The 23,255-nt window shown below is 38.4% G+C and overlaps 3 protein-coding genes across 4 annotated transcripts; all 3 read left to right on the plus strand.

Annotated features, from left to right (window-relative positions):
• The first annotated feature begins 786 nt into the window (after positions 1-786).
• LOC110044916 (potassium channel subfamily K member 15-like) lies at positions 787-7,024 on the plus strand. Its single transcript, XM_020750490.2, has 3 exons — positions 787-870; positions 2,500-2,875; positions 5,951-7,024. Exons 2-3 carry the CDS (start codon positions 2,593-2,595, stop codon positions 6,655-6,657), a joined length of 990 nt encoding a protein of 329 aa, XP_020606149.2. The 5' UTR covers positions 787-870; positions 2,500-2,592; the 3' UTR covers positions 6,658-7,024.
• A 3,750-nt stretch (positions 7,025-10,774) lies between these two features.
• On the plus strand, positions 10,775-16,633 carry LOC110044710 (two pore potassium channel protein sup-9-like). Of its 2 annotated transcripts, XM_089295192.1 has the most exons (3): positions 10,775-10,892; positions 13,719-14,034; positions 14,820-16,633. In XM_089295192.1, exons 2-3 carry the CDS (start codon positions 13,746-13,748, stop codon positions 15,530-15,532), a joined length of 1,002 nt encoding a protein of 333 aa, XP_089151318.1. In that variant the 5' UTR covers positions 10,775-10,892; positions 13,719-13,745; the 3' UTR covers positions 15,533-16,633. The 2 variants fall into 2 exon arrangements, with proteins under 2 accessions (XP_089151318.1, XP_020605940.2); XM_020750281.2 differs by lacking the exon at positions 10,775-10,892 and having other exon boundaries at positions 10,899-14,034.
• Positions 16,634-18,370: 1,737 nt separating this feature from the next.
• On the plus strand, positions 18,371-21,333 carry LOC110044734 (potassium channel subfamily K member 15-like). Its single transcript, XM_020750305.2, has 2 exons — positions 18,371-19,167; positions 19,871-21,333. The coding sequence occupies exons 1-2, from the start codon at positions 18,879-18,881 to the stop codon at positions 20,581-20,583; spliced, it is 1,002 nt and encodes a 333-aa protein (XP_020605964.2). The 5' UTR covers positions 18,371-18,878; the 3' UTR covers positions 20,584-21,333.
• Positions 21,334-23,255: the final 1,922 nt, after the last annotated feature.

The following is a 23,255-nucleotide window of genomic DNA, read 5'->3' on the forward strand; positions in this document are numbered from 1 at the left end:
TCGATACTCACGATTTGACCCTTGCTCACGATAGAGTCTCCAGTAACTCAGTGGTTAGAGCATTCGACTAGATCACGGAGGGTCGTGGGTTCAAATCCCATTTGGTGGTCGGATTTTTTCCGAGTATACGTTTCTCCCAGAATTTTTACAGTTAATATCATGTGGTTGACGGTTGTTTCTCCGGTAGAATACACATTTAGTTTTAACTTCTCTATTTAATAAATATGAATCCGCCAATAAGAAGCAGGATTTTTACGAGATAGTATAAACAAAGTTCATATGTGATGTCTACTGAAAATTTGGGCTATTTACCTTTTTTAAGGCTCTTACTTCCTTTATAAGTGTTGCTTGTCCAAATGGCTGCGGCGCTACGTTACGCAAGAGAAAAAGATAAATAAATCTCAAAGTAAGACTAGGTTGCAAGGAAATACGGCGCACACCCTTCTCTAGATCCCCTCATTTAACTCCGTAGAAAAGCAACTTAAAAGTATCGTGAAATGTTACAAAGGACAACAGTTGCCAAAATGTTTCGAATTTCCCATCAAAGAGATACATGCCTTCAAATTTTTAACAAACAAACAAGCTGCCCCTTTCCTCAATTTATCTTCCCAGCATCAATGGAAATGGATAAAGCGTTAGATTTTTTTCCAAAACATCAGTAAAACAGGCAAATTTAATTAATTATATTGTCAATAACGTCAGTGGGGTTTCAGCGACTATGACAGTAGCGTATCTGCTGCGGGAAACGATAATTTGGTGTTTTGACAATTTGCATAATTACTTTTCTAAGGTGCAAGTTCACCGGGCAGCACTGCATCTAGAGGCTGTTTTTTTCCAGAAAGAAGGATTTTAATTTTTCAAATGAAAATGGTGAGTTATTATTTTACTAAAATGTCTCATATTAGGTACTATTTGATTGTAGTCAGCACCACTGCATCAAGGTAATCGTGATATCTATGTTTTCCGTTAATCTAAATGGTTTAGTAAGGTCGCTACTATTATACTTATTACGCAAAACAGCGCAGGTTATAGTTCGAGTTCACCGGCCAGACTTTGAAGCTACAGTATCCATCAGCTACGATTAGCTCAGTATCCATATCTGTAGGGTCGGCAAGAATGATAACTGAACTAAATGTATAAAATTCTAATGTGAGAGGAAGACAATCTTGATTTTGATGTGTAAGGTGTGTAAGATGTGTAAGATGTGTAATTGGCACGGAACACCTGCAGCCTGGGTCTGACGCTTCAGTCTTCAGTTCTGTTATAACCACGCGTTGTACTAACATGAGTGAATAATTGAAAGTAACCCTAAAGAAACCATGTGTTATTTTCACAAGTAAGTAAGTAAGTAAGTAAGTAAGTAAGTAAGTAAGTAAGTAAGGGAAATTCTATATCATTCATCTTTTGACCGTGTCGGTAAGAGAAAAATATGTTTCAATAATTTCACCTTTGTGTTCCTCTGAGTTAAAAGAGATAAATGATTAATTAAGGCAAAGCAGAACAACAGAACAGTTTGACATTTTTAATATGGCGGACGACCATAGCGTTTCCAGGACCTTTTTGAGCGTGTGTATAGACACTTGATGCCTTGTTTTTCTCCCTTTTTGAATTTAACAAAATGCATTACATGTTCTGGAAAACGTTCTTCAACATAGGATACCTTATCTTCGTAAACTGGTCGACTAAGCACCAGCTAAGTAATGAGTAGAATCCAATTCGGTCTATCTATTCGGTCTTAAATCGTATCTGGAACAAAATTCTCTATCATGATTGGTTCTGCTCGGGCCTATTTGTGACAGTGATTGAACCGAATGGAGTACCATTCAGGGAGTAATCGCGAAAGCAATTTCAAAATCGGACGAGCGCGCACCACGAGGTCGATTGTGAGCACGATCAATAGCAATTTCGAGTTAAAAAAAAAAGTATTTTAAGAACTTCCTTTGAACGGAAGAGTCAGTAGTGTTTTCTAAAGCTTTAAAAGCTGTAGGGAACATTTAGAAGAAAGCTAGCTATTTTCAAAAAGGGCACATAATTGACATGAGGGAGGCATAGGTATCCAATTAGGTAATCATACGGTTTTTCTCGTTCAATTTGGAATTAATTTGCACGAGTGTGCAATTTCAGCTCAGTTTTGGAAAACTCACAAGTGCAAACTGATTCCAAATTGAACTGACGAGAAAAACCGTATGATTATGAAATAGGGCATTATGATAACAAAGCAGATTTAAGAATTTGTTATAATTATTATTAATGAGGTAATTTTATAACTAACCAAATTAAAAATAAATGATGATGCACAGAAAGATTGATTATAACAGAAGTCGAAGATTTTCCCTAGCTATAAGGTATATTGATAAATTAATCTATCTACCTACCTACAAGTACCTATCTTACAAGTTTCAAAAAGGTTTATGTTATTAAGATTTGAAGTAATCAATAACTTGGTAGTGTCACTACCATTCGTCACAAATGCTTACTCAGTTGTTTCTACATTTTCAGGATTTAATCTTCTAATGAGATCACGTGCAGGATTTCCGTTCAACATCAAAGAATACAGGAGTGTGTGACCGGCGCAGGCGTGACGTCTTTAGGATGGACCCGCTGCTCAAGAAAGTGATCTTTCGGTTTTTTGTCTTCTTGTCATGTATCTTTTTCAGTGCTTGGCTGCTTTTTATAGCGGAACACACAGAAAAAGACATTGTCGAAGAAAAGTATCAACTGTTACTCTCTCTGTACGGGTTGATGGCATCTAAGTGCAACATGACCATCGAGGAGTTTAATAATTTTTCCAGCCTTGCGGCCTTGAGTGAACCAAAACCGCGGTGGACTTACCTTGCTGCAGTTGATTTTGTCTTTCAAGCCTTCACTACAATTGGTAAGTCAATCTACACGGAAGTGCAGCAGCGCTATAAAAAACGACAGAGTGCTCAATCCCTACGGGTGTTACCGAATCATTCAAGAATCGAAGTGCACATTTTATTTGGGTTATTGTCTGAACACATGTATGATAGTCGACATAAAAACAAAAAAACAAGAAAAACAAAACGCAACACAACAAAACACAATAATCTGTAGCAAATCACAACACAACTCAGTTCAACACAACAAAACAAAATACGACATATCGTGAAGTGGCTAAGGGAAAACATCGTTACCGACTGGAAGAAAGCATAAAATTTGGCACACAAACTCATTTTAGTCCTGCAAACAAATTTAGGCTGGGTGTCACATGATCCGATTACCCGGGGGGAGGGGGGGGGGCGTGACACGCAACTCAATTTGCGACACTCTTTGCTAGAATGAAAACGAGGCTTGTATATTAAAATGTTGTAAAATATCCTTATAATCGGTTAACATTTGTTTAAGAACATTAGAAATAATCATGCGGGTACTATATTTATTTCACAATGATTTAATAGTAATTATGATGTAATCACCTGACAATCACATCTCGAGATTTCTGTTTTCTCGCACATACTGAATACATAACAAGAATGTCATTGCAGAATGGAGTAAACTAAGAAAAGCACACACATCCCGTGTTTATATTTATATCGTAAGCTGCAAGTCGTACTACGAAAACATAATTTATGACAAGCTCGAAAGAAATCAAATCACGGAGATGAGTCCGGGGGTGGGGGGCGTTTGAGGTTACCAGCTATCAAGAAAACTTTGAAAACTGACTGGCAACACGGAATTGGAACATATTCTATTACGATCAGGTTAATGTTAATTATTACTCCATTCTCCTGAACACTGACATAACCCTGTACAAGAGAGATTAGCTTTGATACATTTGCATCTGCCAACACATTCTTGTTTGCAACCACATTTAAGGAGTTCTAGACAGGCTTTCGCCGCTTCAGGAAGGGTCATCCAGACAGGTTTCCACGTGCCATCTTTGTCACACCAACCCCATCCCTCGGGTGAAGGAATCATCTGAACGGCCTGTAGGCTTGTGTACCAGATGCTACTTTGGTAAACTGCTCTTAAAGCGTGCTGTAATAGCGAGTCCTACATAAGCAAAATTAGAACTCAGCTTCTCTACTTTTGTCCCTGTCGTTACACATTTATTACTACAGAAACACGGCATGAAATAAATAAGAACAGTAGAATAAGTCGAAAGCCTGAATTTCACTCCTTACAAAATGTTGTGAACTCAATTTACCTGTGTGGGAGGGATGTTCTCTAGGGTCCTGTTCCTTTTGGTGAAAATTTATTTGCGGGCTTCATTTACATTGATCACATTGCTGGCCTTGTCGTAGAGAACTACGGTAAATCGCTCCAGAAGTTTGAAGATGGAATCATCCTTGTCCAGCTGGTAATAAGGGTGATCTTGCAGGAACTTAAATGCCTCTGTCACGTCAGGGAATGACTTCCATGCGTCCCAGGCGGACTTCTTACCCTTGCCAAAGAAACAGGAGGTCGTGTCGCATCCAGTGAATGAATGAAACATAGGGAGTGCCCGAGACGTTTCAGGGCCAAGAAATGCGCAGGTGGCATTCACACTGATGTATACATATTTCCCCATGCTCAAACCAATCCAGAAAAAGACGTTTTCAGCATAGCTATCAAAGGTGGAAACAGTTGTGGATGGAAGGGCGTGAACAACAGCTGCTCCATCAAAGATCTTACAATCGTAGAGTGGAGGTGGATCCGGCTGCTTTGTACTGGCAGGCTTAACACATGTCAAGAGGTCTGACTTCTTCCGAATCTTAGCGTTCCAAACTCGGAGAGATGGTGGGTAGGGCTGGTTTTCGTGCATAAAACATTCGTCTAGGTCTCCGCTTCGATGCTGCGTGGCAATGTACAAACGGCTGAAAAGGTTGCAATCGCTTCTCAGTGCACTTACTTGCTGCTTTGACTTTGTTTTTGGCTTGGGCTTTTGTCGTTTAAACAGCAGCAGAGAATTTTTCTTGATGGTATCATGAATCGATACAGCTCTATCTTCGATCACTGTCTTACAAAATTCTTGTGCTGATTCTGGCCCACACTCAAATAAATAACTATCTACCCAAAGTTATTAAGAAACCAAGCATTCTGTTCAATATAAATAGAAAGTTGGCCTGTTAAAATTAATCCATTTCGCCGGCCATCTCAAACTTAAATTGCATCGTCAGGTAATCAAATATTCTGTTTGTCTTACTTCGTGTTGCCTGAACGAAGTTAGCCCATGATTAAAGGTTGTTTACAGATCACACTTTCGACATAAAACCAAAACTGATCCTCAACTGAATTCCTGGACTCGCGTTTCCCGTATTTGGCGCCTTTTGCATATTTTTCCGAGCTTGGCACCGGTTGTATATTTTTCCATTTCCTCAGTTTCTCATTCGCTTTATGAAAAACCAAAGTAAAACTGTATTTAAAAAAAACGATTTCAAACTCAACTGCATGCTCTGAAGTCAGATCATTCAACATGAGCGAAAAAGCAAGAAACATGCTATTTTCACTTGACATAAACACGTTAAGGCTATCTAAATGAACCACACAACCTAATTTACAAGCTGTTGACGTATTTTGGTTTAATTTGGTGATCAAAAGCATAAAAGCTATGGATTGATTTATCAGCCTCGTTTTCATGCTAATGAAGCTTATCGAGAATTGAAATGACAAGTCTTCCCCGCTACCCCCGATCATCGAATCACGTGGCTCCCAGGCTAAATTTGTTCCTTATACCAACAAGATTCTTTGTGCCATATTTCATGCTTTCTCCCACTCTGTAACGATCTAGCCTTAAAATCACCCTAAGCCACCTCACTAATAACAAAACGTAACAAATCAAGGTAACTACTTGTTACTCCCTTTGTTCGTGTCATAACATCTAAATGCAACATGACCATCGAGAAGTTAAATTTCACCAGGCCTTTAAAACAAGCACAACGTTGTCTGAGTGTCTTCTTTCCTGCTAACCTACTCCTGAAATAAAGCTAGGTTTTATTTCGTTCTGCAGGTTATGGATACATCACTCCTCAAACACCCACTGGCCAGGTATTGTGCATCTTCGTCTGTTTACTTGGAATTCCCGTTACACTGCTCACATTAAAATCCATCGGCGAACTTGTTACAAAATTGGTCAGCGAAATTATCACCAGGTTTGAAAAGAAGATCCTTAAAAGGGAGGAACCGAAAAAAGTGCAAACTAAGAGTGCCGTGATCTTGTTTTCAATAATGGTGGCCATTCTATTTCTGTATGCATCGTATTCGATGTTTTCTTGGGACTGGACAATCGTGGAAGGAGTATATTTCTGGTTTATAACACTTACAACAGTCGGTTTTGGTGACTATATTCCTCATAAAATTCCCACGCATTCTATAAAGCTCATAAATACCAGCGAAAATGACCTAAACAAAGATGAACCAGCTAACAGAGAGGAATTCACCACTTTGTTTTTCCTTGACATATTTTTCATCATTCAATGCATGTTGGGACTGTGTGTGGTTTCAAGTGTGTTAAACTCCATCATGGCCGCTCTTGAAGAACGAAAAAGTTGCCTTCGATGTCCCAGATGTGTTCCTCGAAATAGGCAGAGCCGCCCGGAAAATGAGCTAGATAAGGCTCCAGAGCGGCGTGAAGCAGGGATGACACACTTTAGAATGGAGAATGCCGGATTCGAGAAGGAAGGTATGGGATCGGTATCACAGAATGAAATTAATTGAAAACATTGGATAGCAAACTTCAGATTTTGCTTAGAGTCATGATCACATGGGAGAAAGAACGTTTATCAAGTAACCCATCTTTTTTCACGAAATCTCTGTACATAATGCCGGTACACATAGTAGGGCAACAATTGACACCCTTGACTTGTCGAGTCGTATCGATTGAAAAAGGTTTTGCTTTAAATTTTGATTACTCGCCTTTCTTGCAGTAACATGCCAGTAGAAATGATCTCGATTTTACGTTGCTCTCAAAACTGAAGCTCTTATGTGAAACATGCTCTACATGTAGACATCCTTAAATACAAAAAAACTACATGCAGACAACACATGTAATCATGAAAATGTGAATAAAAGATATTTAATTGTAGTATAGGCACAAGCCCGGTAGCTTTGTCTTTATTCTCTTTCATCATTAGTTACTACCCCGGCTATGGAAGGGTACCAATCTATTAAAGGTTTTCCCAAGTTGCTCCCAATAATTCCCCAGTGCCCATACCAAATCTGGGTCACTGGCAACGTCCGAACTCTATCAACTTCGATATCACGTTCAATTCCTTAACCCCGGTATGACAAGTAACTAAACTTCAACTGTTGTTAATTAACAACTGGATACTCCAGAAGACTTCGGGAAGTTTTCTTTGAGCCATAGTCATTATTGCAATAAAGTTTCTATATAACGCGCGCTCTGATTAGCTGAAACAGCGTGCTTTATCAGAGAACAAAGCACGGGTTGATGTTCAAATTTTTGCTTCGAAATTTTGACAAATTTGACCCAAATTAAACGTTCCCTGTGACTTAGAAAAACGCGGTGGAAACGAGCTATTTGTCTTCAGCAAATGTGGTTGCACGGAGACCATTGTTAACAACAGTAGAGTTAAAACTGTACTAAAATAATAAGTTTTGCTAGATTCCGACAAAACACTTAGCGAAATAAACAAATTCTCAACCTAGCGAATGCTTCGATAAAAGACCTTATATTTGCTACGAAGGCAGAAATTATACCGTAGTTAAGAAGTAAAACAACGACAGAAAACACCAATTGAGCTGTCTCTGTTAACGATGAGAAGCTTTATTTTTGGAAAAATGCTGAAACAACATCTACCTTACATGTAGTGTAGTAACGCTCGTTTGCTTACTAGCGATCTCAGGTCACCTCAGCGAAGTGAACCTCAACAAAGTGATCAGTTGAAAGCTTGTTCTGATATTCTCCATTGTACTCGGAGCAGAACCAGTGGGAGCAGTCTAGTCTGTCCAACTTTGACGCCAGTTGCAATCCGTAAATAACAGTAGTTTCTTTCAAAATGCCACTCAGCATTTCGCATTTTGATCCACAAACTTTGCCATTTTCATGACCCACAATACGGCCGGATTCCTCTGGACCAGAAACCTTTTGATCCTTATTTAAAAATCAAACTAAAAAGCGAACTTTGAAAGCATCGTTCTTCTCTTGAAAGCCTCTCGAAACTGAAAGCTTAGCTGAAGCCCAGTTTGTGATTGACAGCTTTCGTCTCTTTAGCCAATCAAATAATTTGAACTATTCTAGCAATGATTGTGATCGGCTTATTTTAGCGTGCTTTATCAGAGAACAGATGCACGCTGGCGCCACTTTAACTCGTTTGGAAAATAAAGTTTGGTTTGAAAACTCAGCCGAATAATGGGTGGCGAAATTATTGGATTCTTTATCATAAAACAAATAAAGAAGCCTCGACTGTGCTCTGTTCTGTCGTAAAGCACTTAGGAAACGGTAGAGCACTCAAGAAGTAGGGGGAAACACTCGACTGCGTCTCGTGTTTCTCCCTACACTTCTACCCCTTCCTGCATGCTTTACAACAGAACGGAGCACAGTCGAGGCTTCTTAATTTGTTAAACAAAACATGTCTTGGATCAACTAATCCAACTCTTTACTTCTGCCATAATAAATTGCTCTACATGTAGTTTGACTTTTGGGCACCCTAATAGTCGATGAGGATTTCTACCTGCTATTTCGTTATATAAAAACAAAACAAATATACTTTCTGGCTTTATATTTGTATTTTTCTCCGCATATTTTGTATAGAGCGCTCTTAGGAAAAGGCTCTCAGTCAGTGAGGACGATCGAAAAATCAGGCGGGCGACGAGCAGGGTCTGGTAGAGAAAAAGGAGAGGTCAAGAGTTTATTCTAGCGTGGCAGGCCTTCAAAGGGGGGTGAGAAGGGGAAACTAGAAGCGCGAAGCGACCGGAGGGAGATGGAACGAAAATACATCAATAATTTTTTGGCGATGTTCGACAGACAATCGCTTTAAGGTAATTCCTCAGAATTGCATTGCGCATCCCTACTGCGCACGATTTTCGCGTCATTAGCGCGCGCTCACGAGCGCGTGCACATATACAACATATAAAAAATGGTGGCTCTTGGCTTGCGAGAGACAAATCATCGTTTTTTTCTCGGAAACGAGTACTGGGACCTAACGATTTTGTTATTAAGTTTGAATGCAGAGATCACCTTCTTTCTATACAGTGAATATGGACCAATTTCTATTGCAGAGTAAAAAATTATCACGAAAAATGAGAGCATAGCTAGCACTCGTAAAAGATTAATGTGGCCCTAGAACACTGCATGCTTGGAACATCTTGTATCCCTGTCATGAAACGTTTACCAAATTGCTCCTTAACATTTATGCAATACATCCATTGTTGAATTTCTCGCTTAACTTTCTCCCTATTTTTCTGCTCTCTTAAAGCGTAAGGTGAATGGTTCTGAAATAATCAGGAGTTATGGGGCTTATTGAAGGTCCTCCTGTTCCTAAACGAATATGGGGACCCCCCCCCCCCTTTTTTATTTCAAATTCTAAGTTCTCTTGATATAGGCAGCCAACAGGCAAAGTTTGAAAGAAAATCTATTGTGAGTTCTATTTCGATGGAATTACCTTAAAGTCACTGCTGATTGACAATAATTTGCTAGTTTGCATAACTTCCACTAACTTTCACACATTAGAAGTCATTAAGTCCAATATTAGTGAGTTGCTTTTAATTCCCAAACAACGTGAAAACATCAACATCACAGAGAAATCAATTGCATCTGCATACTGTTAGCTACCGAGATGAAATGGAAGCGAATATTCTAAGTTTTGAAAAGTCATAATTACGGCTCTGGCCGATGAGCTTAGTTAAACAGCAGGTGCATGGACACAATCATTCTTCAGTCAATTAACACGAATTTTTTATATTCAAACTGTGGTGTCGCTAACAAATCATCATTTTTCCTTCAAATATTCCGAAATAAAAACAACCTGCTTTCTCTCTCGATCGTTTCACACGCAATGTACTCCCCGAAAAACAAAAGCAGGAAATAGTTAAAATGGGTGAAAATAAATCCTCGAACAACATACACTGTAGAAAGTTGCAAGAATCTTATTAACACCGCCGGTAACGCCATTTTTATATTCATTATGGTTTTTGCCGGCATACGGAATAAAAGACATCGGTAGCATCATTAGCAATGGCCTCTGATCTGCTAAGGAGACAATACATTACAATACCTTGTCACTGAGCTCGCGTGCAGGTGAATATCAGTTATTTCTTTTTATATAATAATTAAATGAATGCGCACGCTCCGATTGGTGCCAGTAAACTTAAAATTTTCGCGTGTCTTCTGAATTATTATATAAAAGAAATAGACCACAAGTTGCTATGGTTTAGGGGCATGATAAACCACTTGGGATGTTTGCAGAACACTCGAAGAATTCGTAAATCACTCGCCTGCCGCTCGTGATTTACGAATTCTTCTCCTGTTCTTCCAACATCCCTCGTGGTTTATCAGCTTATAAACCATAAAAACTTGTGGTCTATTGCTTAATTAAAGATTCCATTAATGTAGCCCGTAGTGGTAGGGGTACTTTAAAAACCCTCATTGCGCAGCAACTGCATAGGGACAATTCAGATCTTTGTTTTCTAACATCATGCCAACAAATTATTCCTTATTTCCCAACATAACTGAAATAATGAGTTTCATCCATCTGGGAATGTTATTTAGTATTTTTCGGTGGGGTTTTACAGACCATCACTTCAAACTCACTGATAATTGGTTACCTTGCTACTTTGCATAAGTTTGAGACATAAAAAAATTGTCCATTAGTGGGCTGTTTATAACTCGGCCTGCTTGACAGCGGGAAAGCATAAATGAGATGAGCTAATTGTTTTGGTCGGCATAGCGCTTTTCAGCTCGCTATGGAGGTTTGACGTTTGTTGCTTGACAGGTAGGTTAAGACTGCCGGAGAAAGGTAATTTTTTCCCGTTGAGGGTTTTTTCTTGCCCAACGGCCTGTGCATTAGATAGATCATAAAAGTATTATTATTAGTATTGTGTTCTGAATACTGATGTCGCACTTCTAAGTCGTTTTTATGTGTTTGCAAGAAATAATTAGACCAAGAGGTGTTAATCGGGCTCTGAGTTTGGCGCTAATATTGGTGAAATACTAGTAATATTACTTAAAGTTTTTTTCTTCAAATCAGTGAACTCAACTTCAATTTCTCAAACTTTGCTTAATTTAAACCCGGCTGATTATTTCGCTATTAGATTCAAAATGCATCATCATGAAATGTTTGGAATTTTAACATTACGCAAACAGATGTATGAGGCCGCCTTCTTTATGACAGCGACTTAACTTCAGCCATCTTGGCCAAGAAAACAAAACTTCTCCAGTAGAATTCGTCATATTTATTATTGATGCAATTTTTTGTCGATTTTACCTCATGTTTAAATCTTGGCTAACGACATTAAGCTCATAAAAGTACTTCTTTTTGATATGGATATTTAAGAAATAGACATTTTTTTCGGTGTTTCTATCAAGGTTATGGAAACACCAGAGAAAGTCTGTCTATCTTTTCCATGGTAACTTTAATGTCATCATATCTTGGCCATCAGTCTTTGGGCGTATGTTTGATGACAATTTTATAGCAACGACTTCAAGAGAATGGTAGTATTAAACCATTAAAGTATAAGTGCTGAAACTGTTTCCAGTCACTCTAAGACCGTTCAACAATCAAAGTACGAACTTAAGATTTCTATGAGGTGATAGCTGGAATCGACTATCACTTCATACAAATAGAAAGCGAATAATCTCATTGTTTTAGCAGAATAGTATATAAATTTCCTTCAAATAACGCTTCCAATTCTACAGAAACTCGATAGAAACACTCCCTAGAGAATGTGTTCTATGAGGGTCTATTTTGCTCCGGCGGTTTGGCGGTTTAAGCCAATTTCGAGTGCCGGTTTTTAGGTACAGTCACATTTAACTCGCAGTTTACGGTTAAGAAATTATCGCGTGGTTGCGGAAAATCATAAACTTTGCTCGCTGTTTTCGGTTTTTCGCGTGTTTTTGTGGCAGTCATTCAAACATGTCGAGCAATGTTTGTGTTTTTGTGAACAGCCCATTAGACGTCAAAACGTTTTGTTCGCTGGTTACTGAATGGAGGAGAAAACGATTATTGAGCTAACATATCGTAATGAATTTGTTACGTACTGTTAAAATATCGGTCATGATGATAATCGTCCCAATAGGGCGGTTTCAGTTTTTTTAAGAGGAACGAAAGCACCCTGCGGTTTCCAATGAGAAAAATATGGTGGTTAAGAAATGTACGACCCCCTATAATAGACCCTCTTCTTTTTTGTTAATTCTCAGGCTTGCTCTCGCCATCATTGCGTCAACAGCTCGCGTGCGCGCTATTTCTGTGTTTCTTCCGAGTTTTATAGAAGGTCTGGTACAGCTTTGGAATAGCTCTTAGCGCGCCCTTTCTTCCAAGGTGTTTTTTGTTTACTTTACAATAAAGATGTAGATATATTATCCATTTCATGTGCATACTAACTGCAGGCACGTTTTTTAAAGGCAATTCATTTTCAAAGCCTTTACGCGATATTCCTGTGGCAAACGTTCACGTTTTCATGCAGTTATCATGCAAGCTCCATTTACTTCGGAACATGTAAAACATAACTCGACTTTTATTTCAGTGTAAAGGCTGGTTATCGATGAGTTAAAAATTTTGTCAAAAATGTGGTAATATTGGAAATGGTTTATGTATTTAATTCAAATCATTCATAGACCTTCATTTGAAGTTCGTGTCATTTGTTTCTGTCATGAAATTTTAATCACATGACTTACTTCCATAAATTGATTTACGAGTATTTTACATGACTGTCCCAAATAAGTTAAATAATGAAAAAATCATTAGTATGCAAAAGAATGATACCTAATTCAAGCAAGTTGATTCTTGGAGTCCATTGTGTGTTCCGGCTTATTAGTCTGTAACCGTTAACTACCACGCTAAACTCATGTTTTCTTAATCAACATGCTGATATAATATAAATGCAGATTTTAGTATATTTCTTTAGACTCATGCGGAAAAACCAAATAAAACGTTAGGGATATTTTCGTCTTTTTTTTCTGTTTAGTAGAGACAGCTTATCGGAGTGGTTAGGGCGCCGGACTTGAAATTCAGATGTCGCGTGTTCAAGTTCCACTCTGACCACTAAGTTACATTTGCTTCTCGGTAGACATCGTTCAACTCCTCGGTTACTTGTCTCTTAGCCAACTGGTCTGTCTCCCCGCGCACGGCACCAGTTTAGGATTTTTTAAAAAGCCTAGTATGTTTATCCTGTTTATTTGAAATATTTGTTTCTAGAACCAACTAGGTGTAGCTAAGCACATTCATCCATCATTAAAGAATTATTTTTCAGTTTTGTTCAGTGAAGACCTGAAGATGGACCCGCTTCTCAAAACAGCAGTTCTCCGTAGTCTTGGCTTCTAAGTGCGGAGCATACGCGTCAACGGACTGATTTTACCAAGGCAACTAGAAGTGATTGGAGACTGAAGTCTGTCATCCACGGATTAAAAAGCTGAGGAGACAGCAAAATGATATCCTCTTGACGCCTTTATTTTGCAAGAAAAAGAAATAGTGCCACCTGCCTCATTGCCTCATTATCAAATATTCAAAATTCTCTTTAAATGCAGCTTTCTGTATTTTGTTAGGAATTTACGAAGTAAAGATCGCATAACATGTTAGGATTGTTTCCTTTTTTCTGTTCAGCTGATGAAGGTGTAAACGGACCTGAAGATGGACCCGCTTATCAAAACAGCGATTCTCCGGACTCTTGGCTTCTTGCTGTGGGCCTTGCTCAGTGCCTGGTTATTTGTTATAGTAGAGTACACCGAAAAAGATGATAGGCAAGAAAAGTATCAGTTACTATATTCCCTCTACCAGTTCCTGGCATCTAAATATAACATGAGCCTCGAGGAATTTAATAACATTTCCAGCATAGCATATGAGGCATTGAGCGAACCTAAACCACAATGGACCTATGATATTGCGGTCAATTTCGTCTGGCAAGCTTTAACTACAATTGGTAAGGAAAGAAATTATCTAAAACAGATGAATACATTAATATACAAAAAAGAAAGGTAAAATATCGCAACTTGAGAAATCCTTTACAGGACGAAGCTTTTAGTACGTTTAGCGGCATCGGCAAACAGCTGTTGATGACAGTTCACCATACTGAAACAGTCTTATGGTTGGAAGTAAGCAAACAAAAACAACAGATGTAAGTCTTATGAATTAGTGCAAGTTCAATTTTGCCCATCTACAGATTATTCCTACAGATTATTTCTAAAACTTTGGAAAAAGTTGTATCTTAACATGCTTATGACCATTCCTTAATAAAAAATGAGTTTCACTGAGCCGCTTTTAGCCTGTGAACAGGCTCCTGGCGAGGACGAAAAGAACGCATTCGGCAGGCAAAGCGAGAGGAAGAGCACAAAAGTGAAGATTGCGCTTGCCGGGAGCCTGTTCGCAGGCTAAGCCGTTTTTAAAAAATAAGCTTTTAAAGCCTAAGTTAAGGGTGTTTTTAACAGGTTGTATCGTTGCTATTATGATCTATTATGCCATGAAGATGACCGCAAAATGACCAACAGTGGGTATTTGCCTGATGCCAATATTGCAGCATCGCTTAATAACTGAGTTAGTAATGACTCGTCAAAGTATAACTACTTGAAAGTACTGGATACTGTTGCCAGCCAACTTGAAAATATCTCGGCATCTTATTTCCTTCATCATACTCTTCAGCCAGTGCAAAAAACGATGTCCCATCAAATCATTTCATCTTTATTTTGTTTGTATTTTTTTTCTATCCAGGTTATGGATGGATCACTCCTCAAACACCTACTGGCCAGATATTGTGCATTTTTGTCTCTTTGCTTGGTATCCCCATCACACTGCTCGCGTTTAAATCTATCGGCGAACTCATTGCCAAATGGGTGAACACAATTGTCTCCAAGTTCGAAAAGAAAATCCTCAAGAGGTTGGAACCGAAGCACATGAAAACTAAGGGTGCTGTGATCTTGTTTTCGACAATGATATCCTTAATTGCCTTAAATAGTGTGTTGCTAATGTATCACACAGACTGGACACTCGTGGAGGGAGTTTATTACTGCTTCATAACATTTACAACAATCGGTTTTGGTGACTACGTTGTTGAGAAACCCCAGCAAAGGATCACTAAGTTGTCCTTAAATAGCTCTGTATATCAAGAAAGCCATGAATCACTCAACGAGGAACAAACCGCGCTTGAGATTTTCGTTGAACTTTTCTTTACGTTTTACACTATATTTACTTTGTGCATTGTCTCGAGTGTATTAAACGCCATCATGGCTGTTATAGAAGAAAGGAGATGTCGCCCGCGATGTCCCGGATGCGTTCCTCGAAAAACCCAGGACACAGGAGACAATGATGTTCCATATTCTGACGCTCCAAAGCAGCGTGAAACTAACCCCACTTATTTATGCATGGAAAATTATGGACTCCAGAAGGATAGCATGATATCACTCTCAGTAACTGAACTTAAGTGAGAGCACTCGCGGATAAGAAAGGTTTATACACAACAACGCGAAGTTTGATTCTGCAAAAGTGAACAAGTAAAAGACGATAGCCAAAAATGTGCAGATAAAATAATTCAAATGCTCAAAGTATAGCATCTATGCTATACTGACTAATAATGTAGCTATTTGCCTCCTAGAAGGTCATTTCTAACTGTTTACCTGACACGCCAGAAGAACAATAGACAGAAGCATACCACCCATGTAGAAGACCAACATCATACTACCCAAAAGAAATCATTTCCCGCGTATGATCGAGTAGCCGAAACTGAAATATGAAACCGATCTTTCCAAGCAATGTAAATCAAGCGACCGCCAAATCCAGGCCGGATCCAGTGCTGAGAAAAAACTAAATCCGGAATCGGTCCACAAGGCCATGTCTAGTAAATCCACTTCAGTCAGTCCTGAAGAAGGTTGTGTTTGGATGACTGCTCTGCTAGTTTTACCTTGCTTCTGCCCATATCAGGACGTTAAAATGTTGGCCTTTTTTTAAAATTTTCATGTGCATGATACAGATGAAGGAGAAACAGTTACAAAAAATATGTAATAAAGGCAATTCAGCATATTCTCGGTGTACGAAGCATCTGCTTTTCTGCCGTAAGAAGACCTGATAATGTGTAATTGTGCACGCGCTTTAATTTTAAAGAACTTTATGTAGGCTGGAACAAATCCATCAGTGTAGAGTTAGAAAACTAATACTAAGACATTTATTATGCAGACTCCGTAGAGGGGTTTCCGTAGTGATGCTTTCGAAACTGTAAATGTATCGCTTTTAGATAGATAATACCGATAGAGAAGTAACAATAACCCGTGACATGGTGCGCATTGTACAAAGACAAAGAATGATGCTTGTTTGCCATCTTTCTAGCCCATGTCAGTCCTTCGCGTTTTGGTAGGTAGAAAGGTTCACCCGAGCCAGGCTCGAAGCAAGTCTATATTTTTAGAACTCTAAACGGTGATTCAGTCCGGGCTAAGAATCAACCTGGATCGTGTAAAGAGGTGCCAAACTCACCGAAAAAAATAAAAAGTCGTAGAAATGGGTGAAAATAAAGTTTTGAACAACAACCGAAGAAATTTATACCGTAATGCCATTTTGTATTGATAAAATTATTTTTAATAGTTTAAGACACCAGTAGCATCATGTAACAACAGGGTAACTTGGTTTTAACTTCTTTGAGGGTCCAACATCGGGTGGCGGGATGCGGGATAAGAACACTTCGGCGGGAGCGGGATTTGCCCATATTGACAGGCGGGATGCGGGATAGTTTTGAAATTGACGGTGGGATGCGGGAAGAAAAACCGAAAATCACACTTTACGAACGTTAGTCAGAGAACTGCTACTCTAACCAGGCAGGATTGGGATCAAATACATTCTGAGTAGGGCGGGATGGCGGGATTGAGCTAAAGAGTCTCGGGATGCGGGATTGAAAAACCTATTTTCGCACCGGGAAATCATTTTTGTATTCATTTTCTATGTTGGAGTACGGGGTAAACGACTTCAGTCAAGAGAAATGGTCTCTTGCCTCAGTATCATCATTAGCAATAGCATCTGACCTGCTCATTAAACGTTTCCTGGTGACTGAGCTTGAATGCAAGTGAATATTCTATTTTAAAAGATTCTATTAATTTGGCCCGTAGCGGTAGGGGTACTGTTAAAAACTCATTACGTAGCAGCTGTATAGGCACATTCGAGATATTTGTTTTCAGACATTTCGCCAACAAATTATACCTCTCTTTCATAGTTCCCGGCTAAACTAAAATAAGTTTAATCTGTCTGAGAAAGTCATTATGCATTTTTCCAGCGGGGTTTCACAAGCCATCACTACACACTCAATGATGATTGGTTCTTTGCCAATTTGCATACCTTCAAGGCATAAAAAAGTTTATTAGAAGATAGCTGTTAATACCCTGACAGCGAGAAAATAAACAGCGTTGTCAAGAGCTATGCTAAATGCTGTGATCATGCACAGACGTTTTTAGCTGGCTGTGATTATAGAGATTTGACGTTTCAAGGATGACGGCAAGAAATTGATGGTTCCTGTTAAGACTTCACCTTGAATAAAGGTCAGTGCATTAAATAGACTCTAAATAGGACATGATATCAAAAGTGTTTTGAATGTGATTGTCACATTAAGCCTACAAGCCAGTCCTGTGTATATAAACACTGGCAAAATACTATTTTAGAATAAATTATCTGACTGGAATTGAAATGAATTTGACAATATCGAAAGGAGCAAGGACGTATAAGGTTAAAGAAAAATCAGTGTTTACATAGAAAGAGGGGGGATATTGAAATTTTACATCGCAATTTAGGAAATAAAATGGTATTCGCGAAAAACAAAAACTAAACAAAACCTTCAGTAGCTTCCAAATAACACTTGAGAAATAATCCTACTTGACATTTTAAAATAAAGGCATATACTTTATCTTATTTATAGATCCGTCTTTTAAGATGGGCGCGTGTGTTTCTGTCAATGCTAACTTGGCTTATTTCTGAAGGCCTATTAAACATAAGTAAAGGGACAAGTTTGCGTTCGTTGTCCTTTAAAGTTATTTGTAGTTCACTTTCCCACTCAAGAACAAACCATCAATGACCTCTCTCTGAAGCTTATGTGACTGAAATTTGAAAGTTTAATATAAGCTTTATTATTGAACGTGTTGACACAAACCCTTTCAAATACAACCATGCTCAATTAGCAGGTGCTCAGAGCTTTCAGCTACTTGAGAACCCAATAAATGTGCTGCTTATTTGATGGGCAGCTGGTTGATATGTCTGAAATCATAATCAAACCATCCGTTTACGTCGCCTGGAAATTACTAATATGTTCGATTCTTGAGTGGGAAAATGAACTACAAATAATTTACCCCGAAATTTCATGACTTATCTTGGGAGCTCTGGTAAACGAGTGAGTATATAGACTGAACAAGTGTATAAAAAGGTTTCTGTCAGCCAACGGAGCAGTGTATCTCATAACAGAGGCTATAAATATACTTATTTAAAAACACTTTTATAATAAGTACGGAGCGTATGCGTCAACGGACTGATTTTACCACGGCAACTAGAAATGATTGGAGACTGAAGTCTGGACAAAAAACTGTCCTTCATGGATTAAAAACCTGAGGAGATAGCAAAATGACATCTTCTTGACACCTTTATTTGCAAATAATAATAATAATAATAATAATAATAATAATAATGCCACCAGCCTCATTATCTCAGCTTTCTGTATTTTGTTCGGAATTCACGAGGTGAAGATTATATGACATGTTAGGATTGTTTCCTTTTTTGTTCAGCTGATGAAGGTTTTAAGACTTGAAGATGGAACCGCTTCTCAAAGCATCAATTCTCCGGACTCTTGGCTTCTTGCTATGGGCCTCGTTCAGTGCCTGGTTATTTGTTTTAGTGGAGTACACAGAAAAAGATGATAGGCAAGAAAAATATCAGTCACTGTGTTCCCTCTACCAGTTCCTGGCATCTAAATATAACATGAGCCTCGAAGAATTTAATAACATTTCCAACATAGCATATGAGGCATTGAGCGAACCTAAACCACAATGGACCTATAATAGTGCAGCTATTTTCGTTCTTCATGCTTTAACTACAATTGGTAAGCAGAGGAAAAATACCAAATAACCTATTAAACTTTACTTAAAAAAATCTGATGACTCCCACGTGCTAGCTTGTTATCATATACCTGGCTTGGGAAACAATTTGCACAGGATGATTCTTGCAGTCTTTTGAAAATGAACCATTAAGAACTATGAGAATGATGCAAACGAAGATTTGGCCTTTTTGTTTTTATGGTCTCCTTGAAATAAAGCTGCTTAAATAAAAATATCTAAGAGTATTCACTTGGAACTCGAAAAAGTAGCCCCTTAGTTTAGCTTACACTGTAGTTTCTGCCAATTATTTACCTCCTACCTCCTACTCGATGAACAAACTTATCCCATATAAGTCTAGAACAGAGTACTTAAAGCCCAGCTCCTGTAGTGGCGCCGCCTTATGGAATTGTCTGCCTCAGGATCTTACATAATGTAACTCACCGGGAGTTTTCCAAAAGAATATCAACTCCTCACTTTTTTCTTTAGGCTACTATACGACAATGATGTAACCCGGATGATTTTTGAAACTTATTTCAGTGTTTTTATATAATAGGTTTTTAGCGTGCTTGTAACTTATGATTTTTCGTGTATAACTAATGAATAAATAAATGGTTTTTTTTTTCAAATCTCCACTCAAGGCAATACATTTCATTTAGTTCATCAGCCTCTTCTCTGGTATATTTTCTCTTATTTATTTGTTTTCTGTAGGTTATGGATGGATCACTCCTCAAACACCTACTGGCCAAACATTATGCATTTGCGTCTCCTTAGTTGGCATTCCCATCACGATGATCGCGTTGAAATCTGTCGGTGAACTCATTGCAAAATACATTAACAGAATTATCACAAAGTTCGAAAAGAGAATTTTCAAGATATCGGAACCAAAACACATGAACGCCAAGAGTGCTGTGATGTTATGTGCAATTATGGTGTTATTAATTGTTATAAATGGTCTGTTAGTGATGCATCGTCTAAACTGGTCTCTAATTGAAGCTGTGTATTACTGGTTTATAACCTATTCTACGATCGGCTTTGGTGACTATGTTCTCCGGCAGCCGCATCGGATCAAAGAATTAACTCTAAACATCTCCGTAAATCAGAACAAGAATGAGTCTGGTAACGCAAGGAAGACAACTTATGTTTATTTCGCAGGTCTTTTTGGTGCGATCTACTGTTTAATAGCCCTGTGCATTGTGTCGAGTGTACTAAACGCCATCATGGCAGCCATCGAAGAACGGAAATGTCGCCCGCGGTGTCCCGGATGCGTTCCTCGGAGAATCCGTGAACACGAAGATAATGACTCGCAATATTCCGACGCGGCTCCAGAGCAACGTGCAACTACCATGACGCATTTAAACATGGAACATTATGGATTCCAGAAGGACAACAACGTGTCACTCTCAGTAACTGAACTTAAATGACAGCACTCATGGAAAAAAAAACGGAAGGAAACGATGGCACTAACGTCTATGTCAATTTTCCTACCTCCCCTCCCGCAAGGACAAAGGTTTGTGAACGAGCTGTCCTAACACTTTTCAGAATGCATATGGATAATGTCCAAAGTCAGAAGGAATGCATAGAGTCATCAACTCTGTGAGTGATCTTAAATGAGAAGTAAAGATACCAGCAAAGATAAAGATAATAACGCAAAGATAATAAGTCTTTGAAACCAGTGTATGAAAGTTGCAGTGATGTTGGTGATGTAAAGGGAGTCTATTCGAATATTCATACACTAAATATTTGTTAACTTAAAGCTGAACGTATTAAAATTCCTTAAAAGAATAGTAAGATCTAATTTTTTCAACTTTTCTGGGGCATGGCTTAACGAAAGATTCTCAAACTCGTCAATAATTCATCAAGTTTAAACAAAGGAAATCATGACCGTGGCGGTGTTTGGATAGCTGATCTTAATTAGCAGAGATTTTCACGATTTTATTCCACCGATCTCTCCTTAGTTTTAGTTTGATTGAGAAGATATATATCAAACACTAAAGACAGTGTTTGACCACATTACAAAACACCTCGAAGTTCATCAAAAATACTCCGCTGCGGGTCGTATTTTCAACTTTCATCTCGGTGTTTGGAATGTGGTCAAACACGGTCTTTCGTGTTTGATATATTAACTGCCAAACACCACATCAAGCTAAGCCCAAAAAGCAATGAAAACAGAGCATAAGTAGTGGTCCGTATGATCATTTAAAATGTATAAGAGAAATAAAGAAAAGATACCTTGTTGTTTATATTTAAAAGCTAATACCCATATATAGTATTGTTATGTCTTTGGATTCATTTTCCAATTTTAGCGGAGCTACGGCGGCCCGAAGGGCCGCCAAACGGAGCACCATAACTATAGGAACAGAACCACTTGCATGCACAGAAAAAAGAACCCATGCAACTCTTTTTTCATGGTCGACATGGCTAGCGGCATGGATCGCGGGCGCGTGCACCCAGCGACAACGACTTCGCGCAACATGGCGCCCATACTCCAGCTAATATCAGCGTACGTCTTTGATATTTGACATCCATGTTATGGTCAATTGACACCTGCCAAAACAAGGGTAAGGGCTCCTGGTGTAGTTTGAGATTATTCAAAATCAAAACAGAAGGCCAAAAATATAAACAGAAAACCTCACCACAAAGTTACGAAAACCAAATCAAAATTCTCGCTTAGCCTGGGTTAGCTTGATCGGGTTTTGAACAAAGCGGCCCAGAAGCTCCGCTTTTAGGCTTGGCTAAATCTACAAATTAGTTTTATGAAAACTCGTTTAGCTGTTCTGAAAATCTCTCTACAAACAATGCTTCACATATCACAAAGTCACATCCCTTACACAACTATTGATATCAACTCGCCTATTTCACAGTCAATTTTCCTCAATTTTATTTGATCGAAAAAGCACATTGAAGAGGTTGTAAGAACATCAAAACCCTTTGGCACGAAAACCAAAAATTTAAAAAGAAATAAAGTAATGTCCGAATTGTCTTTTGTTTCTCGCATTAATTCTGTAGCAGTATGACTTTCTTTTTTTTCTTGAGTGCTTTGAAGTCGATTGTTTTAGAATTTAAGGACATGAATTTTTTATATGCAACCACGATAATTAAATGATAGCGATCGGTCGCTAGAAACTGATTAGCAAAAACTACATTTTCAGTTGCTGTTTGCAAAGATATTTCTCACTGACATACATTCATAGACGTAGCGAAAAAAAGAGCCTCTACAATCTACGAACCAGGATCACCATACGAAACATGCCAAAGTTGGTGAGTTAGATCCCGGTGGTGTAATCTGTTTGTGACGTAGGCTAGGGCCAACATTTGTTTGTTTTGTGAAAGAAAGATGTGTGCTTTTCCCAACCGAGAGCGAGATAAAGGAAAGGTTGTATGTTCTTTCGCAGTACCACCGAAATTGCTTCTCGTGTTTAATTAGCGAGCACTCGTGGTAGAACATTTATAACGATCACAAGAATTATGCTTAAAGACGCAACTAGTTCTATATTTAAATGTGTATTTTTAATCCAATTATATTTCATTTAACTCTTGCATTTCTAGCCTTTGTTATACTTCGTTTAAGTCTGGCTCAGCAAAGAGGACCAATGTTATTAGTCAAGATTCTAGCCAATAAATCTGTCCTTTAATGTTGTAGTACTTTTTGGATGAGGTATATCCAAGTTAGTGCTTACAAATTAAGCTCTACAGTACCGTTAGTCAGATTGAGACATTAAAAATTTATGATGCATTAGAAATCAATTTTCCTTTCCCCATACCGACTTCTCGATAATGAAATCAATTACTTCAGGCACAAAGTTTATCTTATATTTTGTACTCTGGCGGTGCAGTGGGACTAAATTAATTAAACTTGCCGCTGCTGGGAACAAAACAAGCGCAAAGTTTTTTTTTTAATACGACTAACTATTGTTGTTTCAGCATAATAAAGGTGCGGATTTAATATGTTATGGGTGGGAAGGCGATGGCGTGCACTTCAGTTGGATGATGAAAATTATTTTCAAATCCAAACCCAGTAACAGTGATTCGATAACTGAATTTTACGATGCCAAAGTAGTGAAAAACTAAATTCAATTACACATTTATCAGGTGT

Source organism: Orbicella faveolata, unplaced genomic scaffold, assembly GCF_042242905.1.
Source record: "Orbicella faveolata isolate gen_17 unplaced genomic scaffold, um_ofav_v1 contig_1, whole genome shotgun sequence".
Taxonomy (NCBI): Eukaryota; Metazoa; Cnidaria; class Anthozoa; order Scleractinia; family Merulinidae; genus Orbicella; species Orbicella faveolata.